Source organism: Columba livia, chromosome 4 (assembly GCF_036013475.1).
Source record: "Columba livia isolate bColLiv1 breed racing homer chromosome 4, bColLiv1.pat.W.v2, whole genome shotgun sequence".
NCBI classification, from domain to species: domain Eukaryota; kingdom Metazoa; phylum Chordata; class Aves; order Columbiformes; family Columbidae; genus Columba; species Columba livia.
In genome coordinates, this window is record NC_088605.1 from 12751665 (window position 1) to 12763512 (window position 11848).

General features: G+C 49.2%; 2 protein-coding genes across 3 annotated transcripts; one reads left to right on the forward strand and one right to left on the reverse strand.

Annotated features, from left to right (window-relative positions):
• Positions 1-1230: 1230 nt before the first annotated feature.
• Positions 1231-7244, reverse strand: TADA2B (transcriptional adaptor 2B). Of its 2 annotated transcripts, none has more exons than XM_065062607.1 (2): positions 6938-7244; positions 1231-5898 (listed from the first exon to the last, which is right to left on the reverse strand). In XM_065062607.1, exons 1-2 carry the CDS (start codon positions 7205-7207, stop codon positions 4906-4908), a joined length of 1263 nt encoding a protein of 420 aa, XP_064918679.1. In that variant the 5' UTR covers positions 7208-7244; the 3' UTR covers positions 1231-4905. The 2 variants fall into 2 exon arrangements, with proteins under 2 accessions (XP_064918679.1, XP_064918680.1); XM_065062608.1 differs by having other exon boundaries at positions 7163-7239.
• Positions 7245-7588: 344 nt separating this feature from the next.
• On the forward strand, positions 7589-9787 carry CFAP184 (cilia and flagella associated protein 184). Its single transcript, XM_021288044.2, has 2 exons — positions 7589-8409; positions 8699-9787. Exons 1-2 carry the CDS (start codon positions 7600-7602, stop codon positions 9251-9253), a joined length of 1365 nt encoding a protein of 454 aa, XP_021143719.2. The 5' UTR covers positions 7589-7599; the 3' UTR covers positions 9254-9787.
• Positions 9788-11848: the final 2061 nt, after the last annotated feature.

The window sequence follows — 11848 nt, forward strand, 5'->3', positions numbered from 1 at the left end:
AATGCAAACACTGAGTGTAAAACTACAGGAGAAAAATAAGGAGGGGCACATTACATATACTTAGGTAACTTGAACATAAGACCTATGGGGAGAGGCTGAGGGAGCTGGGGTTGTTTAGTCTGGAGAAGAGGAGGCTTAGAGGTGAGCTCATCACTCTCTATAACTACCTGAAGGGAAGTTCTAGCCAGGTGGGGATTGGTCTCTTCTCCCAGGCAGTCAGCAATAGGACAAGGGGGCATGGGCTTAAACTCTGCCAGGGGAAATTTAGGCTGGATATTAGAAAGAAATTCTTTACAGAGAGAGTGGTCAGGTGTTGGAATGGCTGCCGAGGGAGGTGATGGACTCGCCGTCCCTAGAGGTTTTTAAACTGAGATTGGACATGGCACTTAGTGCCATGATCTAGTAAACGGACTAGAGTTGGACCAAGGGTTGGACTCGATGATCTCTGAGGTCTTTTCCAACCCAGTCGATTCTGTGATTCTGTGAATTTGAAGGTAACATCTTCCCATCTGGGTTGGAGCACACTGGAGCTGTGTGAAGTATGGCTGAAGAAAGGGGTTTGTTTTTTCTGTTTTTTTTTTTATTGGAACCCACACTGAACTGATGCCATAAAGGGACCAGGGTCAATTTATATACCTCTTTTGTTGAACTGTCATGTGTCATTCTGCCCACTCCCCCCAGCCCACCTGGATCTAAATCTAATAACTTCACTAGTATAGAAGTTTTTCCAGTAGGGCACTAAACAAAGGGACATCATCTTCCCAAGCAGATCAAGATTTTGTTAATGAGCTTCCCAGCACCTCACATAAACTGTCTTTTTTGGACTACATGACTTCATTGAGGGTGGTTGTAAACACAAGTTATTGTTAAAGTTTCAGCACAAGATTCAAACTAGTATCTTTAACACTGAGCATCTCATTTAAGCGGTTCCTTTTCCTCAGCTTGCCCTCTGAATAGAGAGGCTTTCAGCTTGGAGAACGTGTCTGCTGAGAGCCAAACCACCTGTGCCCTCTGCGATACAACAATAAGACACGCGGAAGAAAGCAGAGGAAGGTGGTCCTGAAATTGATGCGTAAGAGCAGGCAAAGCAGCCTCCAGCAGTACCTCTGGTTTAGCTGTTTCATAGAAACCACTTCTCCACCCATCGTCATGTAACTAAAATGCATCTCCATTTGTTAATGGAAAGGCTTAAACCGTGTTCCTCATTACACAAGCTACATTACCACTAAGTCAGTAATGGAAAGAAACTTTAATACAAGTTTATTTACCACTGTACAATGCAAAAACCTAGTAAAATACTGAGTGTGCACAACATCAGTTAGGTTTTCCATTATTTCAGCACAGGCATTTGTGTGTCTGGCACCACTACACCAGTACACGGCTCAAATGAGTGCAACATTCCCTTTAAGGAAGAAGCTGATGAGCTGAATGCGCTCAGCAGGTACCTTCCTTCACAGTATTTCAATGTGTCATCACTTAAGAGCAACTGGGGCACATGCAAAAACATTTTGCAAGAAGAAATAGTAAACTGAAAGGCTAAAGAAGTCCGTTACAGTTGCAAAGAAATTTGATGCAGCCGCTGCACAAGAGAATAATGGCAGAGTGCTTAGCTCGTGTGACTTAAAAGGCAGCTTATGGTCAAAGACTCGTGCAAACCTACTAATGCTGTTCTTGATGCGTGCTGGGACCGCAATGGAATGTAAAGCGGGAGGGTGTGTATCCAGAACGCTCTGTTACAAAGCCCTGCTGCACTGGGTGGTACACGCAGAATGGAGATGAATGCTCCCGTGTTTCCTAGCGGGCAAATATTACTGTAGAACATCACTGGGACTGGACTGATACAGCATTAAAACAGACATTGCTGCCTCTATCAGTAGCAGAAGGTCAGTATTTTGAACAGCTTAGAGAGTGTCACTTTTTCATAGGCTTACATCAATGCTGTTAGAACAGATACTATCATTAGTAATGTCTTTAATTAGAAAAGAGCATTAAGCATATAAAACACTTTCATTAGCAACATGAAGGCTAGCTTATTGGTACAGCACAGGAAGCACTTCAGATCAACACAAGATACAAGTTGAAGAGCTCTTTGCCATGTTTTTTCTCAGCCCCTTCACCACCAAAGAGAAGCAGTGTAGCTCTAGTAAGTTGCTGCATTAACATAACTGCATCTCAACTTTAAAACAAACAAACAAACAGCAGCTCATAACAAAGGAATGCTTGGACTAAATCAGTTCCATGGGAAAATACGGAACAACAGCATCCTCTAGTGCAAGTCACGTTGAAATCAAAAGCACAGCTGACAGTGAGACATTGCTTCTAGGGAAGCCCTTTCCAAGGGACTAGTATTTGCTAAAGCAAACATTTACCACCTTGAATGTGCTTGAAAGTATAAAATAAATATTGATATCCATATTTCATACATTAAAAATACTTTATTTTACATTCATTTTGATGTTCAATAAGTTACGTCTAGCACCAAAGAAACATTTTGGAGGGGCTGAGGAATTAAGAAACTACGAAGTATAAATGCAGAATTCACTTCAACATTTAAATGACTCATTGGTGCCTAGATTTTTTTTAAGTTATTGTTCCAATGGGCTTTAGACTATTGCTTCAGTTAGACTTAGATGTGCTAAAACAGGTAGAAATATATATAAAAAAAAATTTTGAGAAAGAAAATAATAAAAAATAAATTCTTTTAAACTCCCAGCTCCATGCAGAGCTGAGCTCCAGAACACTCTCAGTAATGGTGCATTATGGCAGGTAGGTAGGAAGGTACAGGAAGAACCAAATTGCATAACTAGAATACTAGAAAGAAAGGCTGAGCTTCCTTCCCACAGGAGCAGGACAGAGAAAATAACCAAGGGGTTACACCTGATGAACTCGTGTGCCATTTGTACACGCACATGGGGTGGATGTGGTTCTTAAAGCTACTCAGCACATCGCAGTTAGTTCCACTGCTGCCAAGGAGAGACAGTTTTGTCTCACGGAATTCCACAACAAGCCACTTACAGGTAAGCCAACCAAAGTATTGCCTCCGAGAGGACATAGCCCTTACCTTTTCTGAAGGGACATAACATCACAAGCTCAAAAGAAAAAGGCACTAGAGTTTTGGTTTCTTCTTCCTTAGAAATGCTGGCTTTGCAATTGTACCCCGTTTATTCTAAACTCACCGGTAACACTCTTTTGGTAACTCTGGATACGTTAACTAGAACCCAGTTCTGAGCAGTTTATCTCTGCCAAGTTGCAGAATTAATACTGTTCTAAGATTTTGTGGTATCCTCACTGACTACAGCCCAAAGCATCAAACCAAGATGACATTTCCAGTGCTCACACTTGTTCCGCAGCCAGTGGGGTTCCCTGCTTTGGCACACCAGACCTGCCCAGCTGGCTCCACTCACAGCTTCCTGCTCTGGACACGAACCGGAGAGAGGCTCAGGCACAGTAACGCTGTGCCGTCTTCTGCATGCCAACCACCACTCATTCATTTGGTTAAATACCAGCACAAGAATTTAAGGATGAAATAAGTATAAAAATCCTTTTCTAGTCCTCCCTCGATGTCTTTCCCTTAATCAGCAGATCGTACTAAAAGAGGACTGTGGATCAGGCACTCCTGTCAGTGCTGCATTATGTCACCAGCTGCCGCCCGTCACGAGCACCCCGCTCGGGCTGGACTCGGAGCTGCGCTCTGCTCACCGCCCTGGGCCGCATCCACAATGCAGCACATTTAGTCCGGCATGTTTCAAGGAACGTGCAATTAGAACCCCGTAATGGTTTGATTCACAGCTCCGTACTGAGGAGCACATTAGCTGTGCGTTTTGACCTAATGCATATCACTTCTCATTTTTGTTTTTAAAAACCAATCTCAGCAATCACTCCCCATCTGAGAATCTCGCTGCCTTTCCCTGTCCCTCCCAACTAAATTCAGAAGGAGGCAGCCCACACAAGCTCAGCAGTACATACCAAAGGAGCAGCAGGTTGCCCCAGCAAGAAGAAATGACAATTTTGCTGCCTGAGGCTCTGAACCGCTACAAGACAACTCGCTGCCTACTCACCCAAACCCCATTTCTGGCCCAAATCAGCCACTTCACAGTAGTGCTGGCCCCTCCTCTGGCACACAGCGCCACAGCTCCCCCGTACTCCTGCAACTTCACTACTAACAGTTAACACCAAAGCTTCAGTGGGTCTGTTTCCGCACAAACTCAAGTCAAAGCTATGTCTGGATCAGCTGGATGCAAGGGCAGCTCTTCAAGAGCCCTTTCCGCAGCACAAGTACCCGAAGACATCTCACCTGCCGCACTTCTTTCCCTCCACTCCCTGCCACGGCTCGCCGCGCTGGACGCTCGGCAGAAGCTCTCACCCCACTGTCCCAGCGCCTTGGCTGTACTTACTAAGGAGAATGTTCTGAAAGCTTAGCAACGGTCACGAAAACCCCCGCTCACCGTGCTCCTGAGCTCAGGACTTCTGTAAGCTTCACTTTGCTGCCAGTATTATGCCAAAACACAAAGGGTGAGGAAAGTTTCCAAGAAATGAAACTATCTCCCACCTTCAAAGAAAAGCAAGGATTACGCTGATATTCATTTGTCCAATAGCACAGAGTAAAGTAACTACTCCGAGACTACTGGATTGATTAAGTTCACATGAAAGAAATCTGTTCTGATTATGTACCAAAAGCAGTGAAATCCAATGCAGAAGTTTCACAAATTAAGTATTTTCCATGATCCAAAGCTAAAGTCTATTTGAACCATGGATCATGAATACTGTGGGGGTTTATGTATTTGCTTGTTGTTGTTGTTGTTTTTAAGTGACATAATTTCCGTATCTTTGGGGAGGGAAGGAAAAAATAACGGAGTCCTTGAGGCCATAATGTGCCTCTGCTGTGTTTTTTTCAGATCAGCTGCTTCATGAAGCATCCCTGGATATCCAACCACTTTCTGTTAGAAAGTTTAAAATCCTTTTCTTCAGTACCTTATCTAAGTAACTGGGAAGGCGACTCTTGGAAGGAATTCCTTGTCTTTTTTGGAGATGGTCTTTAATGATTATAGTTTTTACAGTCACGTAACGTGCAGGACTCAAATTTAGAGAGCTGCACAGCACCTTTTCCCTGTCCGATAAGAGTTCAAAGCCTGGCAGGTTTTCAATGGCAGCAAATTCACCTTCTTTACCATCTTCCTTCCCCCTCTTGGAACTAGCAATGTTTTTGTTCTCCTTCCTCTTTTCCCGTTTGTGCCTGGCTGCCTCGTATTCTGCCGACTCTTCCATTTTGGTGATTCCGTTTCGACGATACCGCTGCAGCTCCCGAATCTTTGCTCGAAGTATCCTCTCCTTGTGCATGTTCTCAAAGAAGTCTTCAAACTCCTTACAAGACATGAACTGGTAGAGAGGCCTCAGTTTCAGCCTCAGCTCCTTCTCTTCTTTTGTGATCTTTCGTTTGGGAGCTTTCTCCTTGTCCTTTTTATCCTTCCCCAGAAAGGCTGGCACCAAGTTATAGTCTCGTGCAATGTTCTTCCGCCGTTGCCTCTCCTTGAGTTTCCTGACGTACATGTCCACGTGAGCCCTTTTTAACTCTATTTCCACGTCATCATCGTCATAGTTCACCGAAAGGCCGCTGATCAGAGTCTCCGCGTCTTGATCGTATTCGATCTCGTAGTCGTCCCGCAGCGGCATGTAACCCAGCTGCTGCTGCTCGGCCACCGAGATGTCCAAGGGCGGGAGCGGCGTGGTGAGGCTGGGGGAAAGCGGGCCGCCGCTGGGACACGTGTGGTCCGTCACTCTGTTGGGAATGGTGTCAGGGATGCAGGCTTTGCCCAGGTTGCCGTGGATGTACATGCTCACGTAATGTTCCATCACCTCCTGAGGCGTCCGGGATGCCCCCACGTGAGCAGCCATGTCCTCCTAAATGGAAAATAAGGGCGAGTCATGAAGTGATCCCCGTTACACCTCCCGCATAACGTTCACTCAGGTAAGAGCACGGTCTTGTTCCCTGCCCCTCAAAAGCCAACCCTTGCAATACCTAAACTTTTCTGGCAATACTGCAATGAGCCAGCTTTCCACCAGATCTGCATTTTTAGGTCCAGATAAGTACTGACAGGTGCACAGGGTCATGTAAGCCATGAACACAGCACCAGAAACCCCACTGAGGTGAGCCGTGTCAGATCCTCTGGTACAGGAACGCCACTGAGACACAGGATACACGTGGGGACCCCTGAGCATCCATCGCTTGCTCAAAATGTCCACTTAGCATCACCAGAAAGCTTCCTAAGTCCCACGCCAGCACTGAGATCACCACGCTGTTTGGATTTTGCTCGCTTTCACTGCATCGCTGAAGTACTTTTAAAGCAATATAGAAATAAAGGTAGTATTTACAGTATGAAATATGGTATTTATGCTTTTCTAGTTATTTAAGAACTAAACCAAGCTGCGATTATCATAAGCCTTAAGATTTTGAAAAAGTCACAGAATCACAGAATGGACTGGGTTGGAAAAGCCCTCAGGGGTCATCGAGTCCAACCCCTGGTCCAGCTCCAGCTCCACTGACTAGATCAATCCAATCCCAGTTTAGAAACCTGCAGGGACGGCGAGTCCACCACCTCCCTGGGCAGCCATTCCAACGCCTGACCACCCTCTCCGTAAAGAATTTCGTTCTTTACATTTAATGAAGCAAAACTTAATCAAGTAACAACTAATGACTCAAGTGATGACGGTCTCCGCTGCTATGTTTTCAAGCGAGCCTGCCGTACACTGACACGGAAGGCAGGCGGCCGGTCCGGAGCGGTGACACGCCGCCGGGAAAGGAGGAGCACGAAGCACAAGGGGCACCAGCCCCGTCACGCAGCCAGGCCGGAGGGCGGCGCAGCCGGGGCTGAGGGGACAGGTGAAGGCCGGACGCTCCCCGACGGGCCGCTCCCCCGCCCGCCGCCCCGGCGGCCCTTACCCAGTTGCCGAAGCCGAACTGCTCGATGGCGTCCAGCAGCAGCTGCTCCTCCCGGCTGCTCCAGCCGCCCTCGGCCTCGGCGCCCCACAGGGTGAAGCGGCCGCCGTCGACGAGCTGGTAGCCGTGCCATCGGCGGTGCGGGCCGATCTCGGCGCCCGCCGAGAAGCAGTCGGGGCAGAGCTCGATGTCGGCGCAGTCGGTGCAGCGGAAGCGCAGGGAGCTCACCTCGGCCAGGCAGTACACGCAGTACTTCTTCCCCAGTTCCGCCATCTTACCCCGCCCGCCCGCCGCCCGCGCGCACGCGCCGGCACGCCCAGGCACGGGCAGCGCCAATGGCTGCGCGCCCGGCGGGCGGAGCCCCGCGACGGACAGCCAATGGACGTGGAGGGCTCGGCCCTCCTCTCCCATCCCTGGCCAATGGGGCCAAGGCGCCTGGGCGCGGGGGGTATTGAAACAAATGAAAAGCTACGATTGGCCGACACGTATCCCTCTGCGCTTTCCTGCAGCCAATCGGACAGGGAACCCCAAGCGACCCCGCTGCTGAGTGGTGGTCAGAGGAGAGGGGGCGGGGCCGAGCCGATGCCCGGGGAGAAGGGCGGGGCCACCCGCCAGAGCCGAGTCCCGTTGCCCGGGCAACGGGGGAAGCGGGGAGGAGCCCGGCCATGGAGGCAGCGGCAAAGCCGGAGGAGCTGAGCCCGGGTGCCCCAGGGGAGCCGCCAGGGCCCGAGGTGCTCGACGGGCCCGGGGAGCCCGCGGAACCGCAGCCCTGCGAGCCAGAGAAGCTGGGGCTGGAGGAGAAGGAGCCGTCGGGGCCCTCGGAACCGTCAGAGCCAGAGGTCGCGGCGGGACCGCCGGGGCTGTCGGTGGCCGAGCCATCAGCCGGCGGTGTCGGGGCGGAGGAGTCGAGCAGCGAGGACGAGTCGGCGGGCGCAGCGCCTCCCGCCGCGCCGGCTGAGGAACCCCTGGCTCCCCCGGCCCCGGCCGTCCCCGGCGGAGCCGAGCAGGGGGGCGGTCAGGAGGACTCCGCGGAGGAGAACGAGGAGGAGCGGCAGGAGCGGGACGAGCTGCTGGAGCAGTACGGGCAGCTGTCGGGCGAGCGGGACCGGCTGCGGCAGGCCAGCTCCCGCCTGCAGATGCGGCTGGCGCAGCTGCTGCGGCTGCGGCAGGGAGCGCGGCGGCCCCGGGCGGAGCGGGGCTCGGCGCAGCTGTACGGGCAGCTCCTGCGACGGCTGCAGGAGCTGCGGCAGCAGCGGGAGCTGGTGGCCGCTGAGTGCCGAGGCCGGCTGGAGATCCGGGAGAGGGCCGGCGAAGAGCGGCAGACCCGGGCCCAGGCCGAGTGGACCGTCTTCCAGGCCCGCAAGAAGGCGGTGACCGTGTCCAGCCTCTGCCGGCAGCTGGGCGGCGAGGCGGCGGCGAAGGCAGCGGCACACATCCAGGACAGGGAGTGGGACAAGGAACAGCGAGTGCGGGAGGTGAGGGCCCGACCCCGGTGGAGCTGTGGCTGCAGGCGTGTCTGTCCCTTCTCTGCCTTCTCTTGTCAAAAGGATTGCTGCAAGTCCGGCATTTTCCTCTTGTTAAAGACAGGGTAATTTCTTCCACGAAAAGCACCTTTTCAGTATTAAACAACAGAAGATGTGTGATGCTTTTCTCCCCTTGCAGTTTTATTATTGTCATGGCTTATTTGAAATGGAGGCACTTCTTCTCTGGCAAGGCAAATATTAAAGAAATAGAGTAATTAATCCTTTATTTCTACTCCTCTAGGCCCGTGTGGAAAACATCAAGCTGAAGCATGAAATCCAAAACCTTGAAGCCACCTTGAAAGCTCAGGCAGAAGAGGCGGAGGGTCAGCCTTTTGTGGACTTAGAGCAAATGAAGAAAGAGAATCAGAAACACAGCAAAAGGGTTGATGACCTCAGTGATGAAATCCTGAAGCTCAAAAAGAAGGTAGCAAATGCAGTACATATTCTCAGCCAGTTCAGGGAAAAACTACAGTTTGTGGAAGCCGATAATGCAGGCAGAAAGGCTGAACTGATGGACATCGAGACCGACTTGGCACAGAAGAGAGACGTTCTGACCAAAAGCAAACAGGCCAGAGACAGACTGCGGAAACTCAATTTGAAATTGCAGCAGCAATGTGGGTTGCTTGGAAATGAGATATTGCTTCGGGACTTTGAGGAGAAGGTGGATGCTGAAGAGCTGCTACGTCAGCAATTAGAAACACTGAAACGTCACCATGCTGGGCTAATTGTTACTTGTAGGGGAATTCAGAAAAAGATTAAGAAAGCCAATTACTCTGTTCTTGCTGAGGACAACTGAAGAACATATGGAAAAGAAATAAACAAAGGAGTTTTCTATCATTCCCATTTTTAACATGCTTCTCTTTGGTAACACCTGGGGAATATACTACACCACACTCCTGAAAAAACCTTTTCTACATGATGTGTCGGTATTCAATGCATTCAATGAAGAGATTACAGTAGTTACTTATTTTGGATGAAGCCATATACATATGCCTAACTTAAACAAACAAAAAGCTACAGCCAAAAGCCTACCCTGTTAGAAAACCATCTTAGCATTCAGTTCCTTAAGATCATGGCAATACTGTTTAAGCAGAGCACTCACCACACCCTAAGTCCACCCTCTCTGCGAATTTCAGAATATATCAACTTCATGTATACAATAAAGACACCTGCCTCTGGGTACACAGGGAGGGGGATTTTCAGAGATGTGGATGAGAAGTGGAGAGCAGCTTAGTGTCAACACCTGACATGACTCACAGCCACTGCTACAGAAGCACGGAACCACTCGCCCAAGTTTGCCTTGGTGGTGCACAAGAAGAAAGGTTAATTACTTAAAGAACTATTTTCATAATATAAATATATATATAAATCTTATTACTCAAAACTATAGTTTTAAGCTTTTTGGTCTTTCAGCTTCTACAGTTCTAGAGGGCGCTCTTCCTTGTCCTCTGTATTCATGGTGTGTGATGATGTAAAGACCAGTGCGAGCCCATCACTCTTTCGGCCCCCTCTGCACTGCTCTACCATAGTGTATCAGAATTTCAGAAAAAAAAAGTTGAAGAGAAAAGGGAGGGAATAGTTTGGGTTGGAAGGGACCTTCAAAGTTCATCTAGTCCAGCCCCCCTGCAATGAGTAGGGACATCTGCAACCAGATCAGGTTGCTTAGAGCCCCATCCAGCCTGGCCTTGAATGCTTCCAGAGATGGGGCATCTACCACCTCCCTGGGCAACCTGGGACAGTGTTTCTCCACTCTTACCATAAAAAAATTTATTTCTTGTGTCTAGTCTAAACCTATCCTATTTTAGTTTAAAATCATTACCCCTTGCTCACAGAGCTTTACTTCCAGGAATCAGATTCCCCTTTCAAAATGATACATTCTTTAAACTCCCATTCCCCATGGCAACCAGCAACTGTGTGACTGATCCATACCCTGCAGCTCTTGTTGTTGCTATTGTAGCACTATTTTTAAGGTCAAAGAATCACAGAATGTCAGGGATCGGAAGGGACCTCTAAAGATCATCCAGTCCAATCCCCCTGCTGGAGCAGGAACACCCAGATGAGGTTACACAGGAGGGTGTCCAGGTGGGTTTTGAATGTCTCCAGAGTAGGAGACTCCACAACCCCCCTGGGCAGCCTGTTCCAGTGTCTGTCACCCTCACTGAGAAGAAGTTTCTTCTCATATTTAAGTGGAACCTCCTATGTTCCAGTTTGTACCCATTGCTTCTTATCCTACCGTTGGTTGTCACCGAGAAGAGCCTGGCTCTGTCCTCGTGACACTCACCCTTTACATATTTATAAACATTAATGAGGTCACCCCTCAGTCTCCTCCAAACTAAAGAGACCCAGCTCCCTCAGCCTTTCCTCATAAGGGAAATGCTCCACTCCCTTAATCATCTTGGTGGCTGCGCTGGACTCTCTCCAGCAGTTCCCTGTCCTTCTGGAACTGAGGGGCCCAGAACTGGACACAATATTCCAGGTGTGGTCTCACCAGGGCAGAGTAGAGGGGCAGGAGAACCTCTCTGGACCTACTAACCACCCCCCTTCTAATACACCCCAGGATGCCATTGGCCTTCCTGGCCACAAGGGCACAGTGCTGGCTCATGGTCATCCTGCTGTCCACCAGGACCCCCAGGTCCCTTTTCCCTACACGGCTCTCTAACAGGTCATTCCCCATATTATACTGAAACCCGGGGTTGTTCTTGCCTAGATGCGAGACTCTACACTTTCCCTTGTTATATCTCATTAGGTTATTCCCCGCCCAACTCTCCAGCCTGTCCAGGTCTCTGGATGGCAGCACAGCCTTCTGGTGTGTCAGCCACCCCTTCCAGCTTGGTGTCATCAGCAAACTTGCTGACAGTGCACTCTATTCCCTCAAAGGTGGGATGGATGTCAAGAATATAGAAACATTTTAGGCCAGTAAAATTTTGGAGCTCACCATAGGGTATGTTCTCATCACTGAAGGAATCGCAGCCTTCATAGGTGCCTTACAGACCACCACCAGCTGATGGACCCAGTCATTTAATCAGCCCTACTTCAGTTAATTGTTAACCTCTGTCTGTCATACCGCTACTTTGCCTAGAGACCAGCAACCTTTAGTCCCATTTTTGGTAGTCAGAGCTGGGTTTTAAAAGCTCAGACTTAAGTGTTCAAAGGCTGTGAATTTTTCAGGAAAGAAGTCACATCCCCGTGGGAAAGAGCACGAGTGGCATCTGTAGTTTTCTACAACAGGCTGGAATTACACCCCGTGGGACCAGTATTTATCTGAGCTGCTGGTTCTAGTTCCAAACTAAGTTGCACATGCATTTAAATGAAGTATGCAAGTCACTGAATACACTTATATAGGGATAAAAAGTAGATAAACTTACAAAAAGGCATCTCTAGGAATTTGCTG